General features: G+C 49.6%; 1 protein-coding gene across 1 annotated transcript in view; it reads right to left on the bottom strand.

Moving 5' to 3' along the window:
* Positions 1-494: 494 nt before the first annotated feature.
* The window catches only part of CRISPLD2 (cysteine rich secretory protein LCCL domain containing 2), a 65,952-nt gene continuing 57,440 nt past the window's right edge, over positions 495-9,006 (bottom strand). The window contains exon 15 of the mRNA XM_061386904.1: positions 495-2,877. Within this exon, the coding sequence (XP_061242888.1) occupies positions 2,823-2,877 (55 nt within the window). The 3' untranslated portion in view covers positions 495-2,822. The remainder of the gene's footprint in view (positions 2,878-9,006) is intronic.

Here is a 9,006-nt window from a genome sequence, read left to right as displayed (position 1 = left end):
GACCGGAACCCACAAGAACGCACACACCCACGTCCCCACGTCCTCACGCCCCCATGTCCGCAGCCCCCCAACGTCCTCACGCACACACGTCCTCACGCATACACGTCCTCGCGCCCACATCCTGGCGTCCCCACGTCCTCACACCCCCACGTCCTCGCGCCCAAATCCTCACGCCCTACATGACTTAACGCTTTACGCACATCGGAGACAGAAATCCTTCCACGATTAGCGTCTCCACGCCCGTGCGCCGCGTTCCCGGGAGAATGGCATGGAAAAGAACAACCAGCCTGTTGCTGCTGCTAAGTCGCTTCAGTCGTGTCCGACTCTGTGTGACCCCACAGACTGCAGCCCACCAGGCTCCCCTGTCCCTGGGATTCTCCAGGCAAGAACACTGGAGTGGGTTGCCATATCCTTCTCCAACCAGCCTGGAAGGAGCTTTTAAACTTTTTATTACACAGATGAGGTGTGCCCTTAAAAGATAAGTCCCAGAAACGTTTTAGAAATAAAATCAGTTTTATTGAAACGACAGCAACGTGGTCCCTGTTCAAGCGAAGCACACATAAATTTACAATAAATTTTTGTACATAGGAAGTAGTAAAATACATCATTTTTCATAGAAAAAAGCACACATGTAAGCTGCGGGCTGAGTGAGCCTACAGACAGTATGAAAAATCAGAACATGACGGGAAAAACCGGAAGGAAACCAAAACTTTCTATTTTGGGGGTCCCAGTAACACTGTCGGCCAGATTTATCATCTTATGGGTGAGGTGCTGAAGGCGCCGTAGGCACTGTTAAACATTAAATGAGAAGGAGGTTCCTGATTAGTAGGAGAGCTTCTCCTTTGAAGCCCTGTGTTCATTTCTGGAAGATAAATGGTTCCAGTTTCAAAATGTTTGTGAGAGTGAAAGAGATAGCAAGACCTGGTTCTGGGCAAGGAGTTTCTAGTCCATTATATGGGCCAGTTAATGAAGGAACTGGGAATTTTACTTTTAAATGATAGAGTTCACTCCTATTGGATGTTTCAGACTCCCTCGGGCAGAATGCTTCAAAAGCAAACCTGAAATTCCCCTGGACTGTCACTAATTCTGAAAACCCAAACTCAGAGTTTGGACATGGTCACAGCCACCAAAGCCTGGTGACAAGCAGAAGCCCAACAGTGTAATACCTAGCTAGCATCTGATCCAAGGACTCAGATCTTTGGCAGGGACAAGATGAGTATCTGACAGTCTGACCAAATTCTTCCACTCTGACATTTGGAGTCGGACAGTCAGTACTTATGAATTATAACAAGCCCATAGTGTGCAAAGCAAAAACAGCCCTGCTCATTTCAGCTCTGTCAAGGTTAACGGTTTCATTCCTTCTACAAACTCCCGCTAGCTGGGAATAGTATTTAACTTCTGTTTCTGCTCTAATTACGGATACACTAACGGAAGCAACCAGCTTGGTTCCTCAGGTAGAGTTCCTTGTCCAGACGATCTTAGTTTTTTTTTAACTTTTTGCTAGCTCTTTTGCCTTAGAAATATGCTGATTGAGGGTGAAATCAACTTTGAAACTGGCATTCATGAAAGTGATCTTTTGGCCGGTCTGGTGGTGGAAGGTGGAATTTTACCTTCTGCAAAGAAACACTATTTACAGAAGGGTTTTTTATTTCACTGTGGGTTCGGGTCGAGGCTTATGAAGTTTTATATGGCAATGGGAGCCAGAGAGCACCACGCTCCTCGGAGCCTCAGAAACATTTGGCAAGAACCGTTCCACAAAAACAGGAAGAGAAATCCCCCGCGCGTGTTACCATCTCTTGTTATTATGCCGCAAGATGGTTTCATAACCACAGGCTGTGTCTCCTTCCAGAGCTGCTAACCTCGGCGAGGAATGTACTGAAGAATGAAGCCATTCCTCCCACTGCAGAAAAATAGGTCATCTAACGGATGGGGAATCTGCACACTTCAGTGCCATTTTAAAGGCAGCAACTAAACAGCCCTTCTTTGGCTGTTTTTAGATATCTTGGTGGGACCCACAGAGAACGAGGGGTTGAAATTAAAAGGTGGGCTTCATACAGAATCACTTACTAAGCAAAGACCCTGGTGGGAGACAAAAAAACTAGTCTGGGTGGAGTGTGAGCCGCAGTGAGGAGGGGATCAAAGAAGGGTCCTGGTTCGTTAGTCCTCAATGAGACCAAAGGTCGAGCAGACAGACAGGCCACGTGGACGTAGGGAAGGACCAAGACAAGACACATCTCTGGAATTAGGGCTGAACTTGAAGTCAACCAGCACTGCTGTGTATAGAACCAGCCCGCATGCAGCAGGACGGGAGCAGGACAGGCGCCAGGGCAGAGTCCCCCAGACCAGCCCATTTGTCTGACCAGCAAACATTAATCCCATTTTCACCATTGGTAGGGACAGATTGTGTTTCTGAATGTTTTAAATAGCTACCTCTACTCCATCCCTGAAACTCCCCCGCCCCCCGAGTGTTCTCCGTGCGCCTCTTCCCATGGCCCCAGTGCCTCGCGGTATCAGCTCCAAATCCTTCATTCTCTCCTCCGGTAGGAATCCTCTCTCCGTCCATAGAAGGACGCCTCTGCGGGGAGACCCCCGGGCCTCGGCAAGATGATCACCAGCTGTCTGCTCAGGACCCCAGGGATGCTCTCTCTTCCAGGTGCGAGGAGCTGAGCCCAAGGCACGGCAGATGGGACGCTGGACGCCAATCAAAGGAAGCTTCCTGACTCCCCACATCCCCGGCCCACCCCCCCCATGACAAAATAAAAATAAAAAGAGAACCCCTGAAGCCGTCTTGAGGACGTGCCCTTCTCCCCAGCCCTGCAAGTTCACTGCCTGACGGCAAAGATGCGGAAGGCCTTTCCGTCTCTAAGGGTCCTCAAGCTGAAAAAGAAGGAAGAGCGCATGTTACCGAAAGTTCTGCAGGGATCGAGCTGGGGTGGGGGAGCTGGGTGTCCACAGGTCCCCTCAGTGGAAGCAGTGTGGCCAAGAGATGCTTCCTAAAGCTACAGGAACAGGGCTCGCCCCAGCCAGGAGCAGTTGGCAAAGCCCTCTACCTCTGCAGACACACCTGGGTCTGAATCGAGGGCTGGGTTGTTAAGGTATTTCTGTTAACTTGGAATTGGCTGGCCCCTGTCTGTCTGAATGCAACTCAGCCTTTAGGACTTCTGCCTGGTTTTGCTAACACCTGTCAACCCAAAGAGAAACCACCTGCTTGACTGATTAACAGGGTGGTGTTAAAACAGTAGTGCATGTATTCCAGTTATTAAAAGAGGCACCACAATTGGGCTCAGATATTGTATAGGAGTGTAGAGAAAGTTGCTCAGTAGTGTCCAGCTCTTTGTGACCCCATGGACTATACAGTCCATGGAATTCTCCAGGCCAGAATACTGGAGTGGGTAGCCTTTCCCTTCTCCAGGGGATCTTCCCAACCCAGGGATTGAAACCAGGTCTCCCGAATTGCAGGCAGATTCTTTACCAGCTGAGCCACAAGGGAAGCCCTGATGTGAAGAACTGACTCACTGGAAAAGACCCTGCTGGGAAAGATTGAAGGCGGGAGGAGAAGGGGATGACAGAAAATGAGACGGTTGGACGGCATCACCAACTCGATGGACATGAATTTGAGCAAGCTCTGGGAGTTGGTGATGGACAGGGAAGCCTGGCATGCTGCAGTCCATGGGGTCGCACAGAGTCAGACACGACTGAGCAACTGAACTGAACTGAACTGAGCTGTAAAGGAAGCATTTTCTATCCGCCTTTACCTCCCTCCCACAGTGGAGCCATTTGTATCCCTATTTTGCAGGCAAGAGTATGGAGGCAAGGAGAAAGTCAGTTTCTACAAGTCACACAGCCAGAAAAAACCACCCTCTCAAGATGGGAGCTAAATCCTTTTTTAAAAAGAAAAAAAAAAAAAAAAAAACCCACCACCACCACCCAGCTTCATTGAGATACAACGTGCCATGAAATTCATACTTTTGAAGTGGACGATTGAGTGACTTTTAGTGATTGGGGGGGCTATGCAATCATCTCCACAGTCCAAGTCACTACAGTCATCCCCGGAAGGTCTCTGGTGCCCATTTACAGTCAGTCCCCCTGGCCAGTTCTGTGCCTATGGACCTGCCTCTTCTGGACTTCTCATGTCAGTGGAATCACACAGTGTGTGACATTCTGATTGGCTTCTGTTCTGGGCATGGTGTTTTGACGTTCACCCATGTTGTGGCCTCAAAACATCATGCTCAGAACAGAAGCCAATCACAGAAAGCCAATCATCCCTAAAGGAGAACAAGTCCATCCTAAAGGAACTCAACCCTGAATATTCACTGGAAGGGCTGATGCTGAAGCTGAAGCTCCAGTACTTTGGCCACCTGATGTGAAGAGCTGACTTGTGGAAAAGACCCTGACACGGGAAAAATTGTGGGCATGAAGAGAAGGGGAGGGCATAAGGAGAAGGAGACAGCAGAGGATGAGGTGGTTGGATGGCATCACTGACTCAATGGACATGAGTTTGAGCAAACTCCGGAAGTCAGTGAAGGACAGGGAAGCTGCAGTCCACAGGGTCGAAGAGAGTCGGACACGACTTAGTGACTAAACAACAAAACAGCAACATGTTGTAGTGTGTTCAGCACTTCATTACTTTTCTTACCAAGTGATATTCCATCACCTGGGTAGATCACACACCATTAATCCCTTCCTCAGTTGATGGACTTTAGATTTCTTCAATTTTTGGCAAATATAAATGACGCTGCGATGAATATTTGCATACAGGTTCTTGTGTGAATGTATGCTTTCAACTCCTTGTGGGTATATACATGTGAGTGGAATTACTAGGTCGTGTGTTAAATGTATGCTCAACTTCTTAAAAACCTGCCAGACTATTTTCCAAAGCAGCTGCGCTGTTTTCCATCCCCACCAGCGACACATAAGCATCTTCCAGCTTCTCCACATCCTGTCAACATTTGTTTTTGTCCCTTTTACAGCCATTGGCTCCCTGTACAAAAACAGCTTCCTCGTGCTTTTGATCCACCTGCACAGTATTCTCTCGTAGGAAGCTATCGTGTACTCACTCGCTGAGTCGTGTCCGACTCTTTGCGACCCTGTGGGCTGCAGCCCACCAGGCTCCCTTGTCCATGGGATTCTCCAGGCAAGAATACTGGAGTGGGTTGCCATGCCCTCCTCCAGGGGATCTTCCCGACCCAGAGGTCAAACCCGTGTCTCCTCTGGCTCCGGCACTGCGCCACGCTATTATCATATAGTTAACTGGGTCCCTGAGGATGGATATTTAGCCATTTCTAATGTTTTGCTTTTGCAAACAATGCTACAGAGAACAACCTGGTCCATGGGGCTGCCTATATCTATAGGAGGGCACCCAGGGATAAGCTCCTAGGAGTGGAATTACTGCATCAGAGGAATGCCCACTGGTGATGTGGGCAACCTGCTGAATTGTGTTTCAGGAAGGTTACCGTGATTCACAACCTCCTCAACTATGCACGGGGTGGCCTGTTAACCCACGTGCCTCCAGCACAGCCCCTCATGTGGCTTTTTTATTACCATTCATATTTTTTTGGTTGAGCTGGGTCTTCTGGAAATGTGTATCAGATGGGAGCCCTTGGCAAGAGGGGGCAGTAGAGAAAGTCCAGAACCCAGAAACGACGGAATGTTGGTGCCAGAAGCCCCCATGGGCCCACAGAGGCAGAGGGTGGACACTGTGGTGGGGGCTGCGGCGACCCTGGCTGCCCTGCAGGTTTCTCAGAAGCTCAGGGCCCTCCTCGGGCCTCTGGGCTGCAAGACTTTCCTGGATTCTCTGCCCAAATGAATCGTCTGGGAGAATCACTCAGAGCCACAAGCCAGGGACAGGGGCCACTCAGGCTGTCATCCAGACGGGAACCCTAAGGTTCCTGCCAGACATCCCCACTGAACAACCACCCCACCCAGAAGGCACAAGCAAGCTCTGCTGAACGGGCTGTTTATTTCTCAGCACATCAGACAGTGGGCCAACTGGGTCTCATGTGCCATCAGGTGGGTCCCTCCTGCTGCCTCAGGCAAGGTCCATGCTTCAAACATTTACCAAGCTCCAGTTCTGCTAGCAAAGTGGACAACTGTGTGGGTCTGATGAAAACCAAGTGTGACCTGATAAATTATAAGACAACCTCCTTTTCTAAATCTCGCCCTCTGACTCTTTGTAGGTTAGTTTGTAGCTCCCAAGAGGGAATGTAAACCAGCACATTTCTGAACAATTTTCACCAAAGGTGTTGGATGATGTTCCCAAAATTATTGAATAATTTTCATAAAGGGTATTAAAAATCCTACAACTGGTTCTGAACAAATAGCTGAACTCATCATTTTGTCAGTCACTCAACCAGTATTTACTGAACACCTACTATGTATGGGCATTGGGGTGGGTGTCGGGGACACAGGGTTAACCACACCTGTGAAGGGGTTCTTACCTTCATGGAGCTTACGGTCTGGGGGTGAGAGATCACTGCTAAATAGGTGTAAGGAGTAACTGCAGACAGTGGTGGGTCCTGAGGATCTGGTTAGATCGGGGGCACAGTCAGGGGGGAGGGTGAATGGAGACCCCACAGCAGGAGGGTGCCTCCTTGGGGAGCTGGCATTTTTGTGTAGATGTGCACAACCTGAGGGTCCAGCCATGGGAGGTATAGGAGCTGGGAGGGCCCAGGGTTGGGTACCAGCAGGTGCAAAGGCCCTGAGGTATCCAGGAAAGAGAGCAGGCCAGTGAGGGGCACTGCTGTGACGAGGCAGATGCTGTACCAGGAGGGTGGGGAAGTGGGTGGGGTGACCTGCCTGATAAGAGTTGGAGATTTTTTTCTCAGCAGGGCTTGAACAGGAGAGAGACATGCCATGCATCACAGAAAGAGGTCAATTGGTGGCTGTGGCTATGCTGCTAACAGGAAGTTACCTAAGCAAAGTGTAGGGAAAGCACACAGGTTGTGCAAAGATGTTCTTTGCTGTGTTGTTTACAAAAACAAAAAAAGGAACCAACCCAAATGTCAGCCAACTGGGTAAAGAAACAGTCCGTCCATGCAACAGAATATCATGGAGCCATGGAATGATGGTGTGGCTATGTCAGGCATGGGAAGTATTGGGAAGACACTCACAACTGTTGTTGACTGAAAAAAAATTAACAGAACAATGTGGGCAGTCTGATTCCTTTTTCTGTAGGAAAAAAAAACAAAATCACAAGGGAGTTCCCTGATGGCACAGTGGATAAGAATCTTCCTGCCAATTCAGGGGACACGGGTTTGATCCCTGGTCTGGGAAGATTCCACGTTATATGGAGCAACTAAGCCTGTGCACCACTACTGAGCCTGAGCTCTAGAACCCATGAGCTGCAACTCCTGAAGCCCATGTGCTCTCGAGTCTGTGCTCTGCACCCAGAGAAGACACTGCAAAGACAAGCCCGTGTACCACAACTAGAGAGTGGCCACTGCTCGCCACAGCTAGAGAAAGCCCTCGGAGACACAGCGCAACCAAAAGTAAAATTAATTAAGAAAGCTAAGAAATAACTGTTACTGTGCAAACAGAAAAAAAATCTGGAAGGAAACCGCTAGAGTGTTTACAGTGGGATTTTCTGTGATAGTAGTTTCTTAAAACTATTTGCACTATTTCTTGAAATTTCTCTAATCTTACTATGAAAAGTTAGGGGGTGAGGAGGAAGAGACAAAGAGAAAGAAAGGAAGGAAGGAAGGAAGGGAGAAAGAAAGAGAGAGAAAGGGAGGGGGAAGGGAGGGAAAACCAGCACAAAAACCCCCTCTGAGAACTGGGGAAGAACCGGAGCTGGCCCGGGAAGCCTCTGGGGCATCCCCAGGGTCACTGATCTACTTGACGAGCTGGGATGGGAGCTCTGGGAAAGGTTGAGGCACTGTAGCCTCGGGTGGTGTCACAGCCCAGCCCTGGGGAGTGAGTCCAGGCTTCCGACCGCCCCTCGCCTGCCCTGGGCACCAGTGCTCAGCTCTCCCAGCCAGCAGCTATGTCTGGCACACACACGGCCGCACCCCACTGCCGCCTCCTTTCGTTATGTAATCTTACCCCATCCAGTCCCCGCAGCCCCCCGAGAGATCTCCAGGGTTCCTCCCACTTACAGAAAGGAAAGCAAGGCTCTGAGAGGTGACGTGATTTGCCCCAAACAGAACACCTGTTCCAGGTGCAGCTGGGACACGGATGCAGTTCTGTGGATGCTCTGGGACCCTTTCCCAACCCTCATCCTAAATGGATGGGCTGTGGCCACACCACTGCTGAGGACCACACTGGCCAACCCCACATGGCAGTTGGGGCTCAAACTCTGGGAGCCCCTTGGGAGGGGCGAGGTTGCAGGTCCGCCAGGAGCCAAAAGCATAAGGCTTTTCCTGGAAGCTCACTCCTGCGGGCGAAAATTACTCAGGGAGGAAGTGGTTGGCGTTTGGCAGCACATGACAGAGACTGGATTAAAGAGAGAGGACAGTGTACCTCTGTCCTGGGATGGACGGTCCACTAGTTGGCAGCTAACCCCGGGGGTATGGAACCCAGCGACAAAAGGATGGATGGCAGAGGATTGCTATCCTGGCTTTAAATGTGCAACATCTTTTTTAGTACTAAGCAATATCACTTATATGCATACATGAACATGTATGTATTTATATGTATAGCGTATTATACATACATAAACATTTTTTAAAATATTCTAATCTGTTCTCCCAGATTCTCACCCTCTACTTATCTTCCAGGAAACTTCAAGAGTCAGACAGAAATAGTTCCAGATCTTATCTATCGGACCTTGGGGTGGTTAATCCATTTCTCCGAGCCTCAGTTTCTGCTTCTGACGACAGAATTTGCAAAAGCACCCCCTCCTCAGGGGCCCTGTAGGAAGTGAATGAGCTCATCCAGGGAAGGTTCTGGGTCAGTGCTGTGCACTTGACCGGAGCTCAAGCCCTGGGCCATGGACAGCGTCACCCCACAAGACTGAAACCACATTCTCCCATCAAGGGAATGGTGGGCAGGTGCACGGCGGTGAGTGAA

The sequence above is a fragment of the Bos javanicus genome, chromosome 18 (genome assembly GCF_032452875.1).
Source record: "Bos javanicus breed banteng chromosome 18, ARS-OSU_banteng_1.0, whole genome shotgun sequence".
In the NCBI taxonomy this organism is placed as follows: domain Eukaryota; kingdom Metazoa; phylum Chordata; class Mammalia; order Artiodactyla; family Bovidae; genus Bos; species Bos javanicus.
Note: the sequence above shows the minus strand (reverse complement) of the source record. Positions and strands in the feature narration are given on the sequence as shown.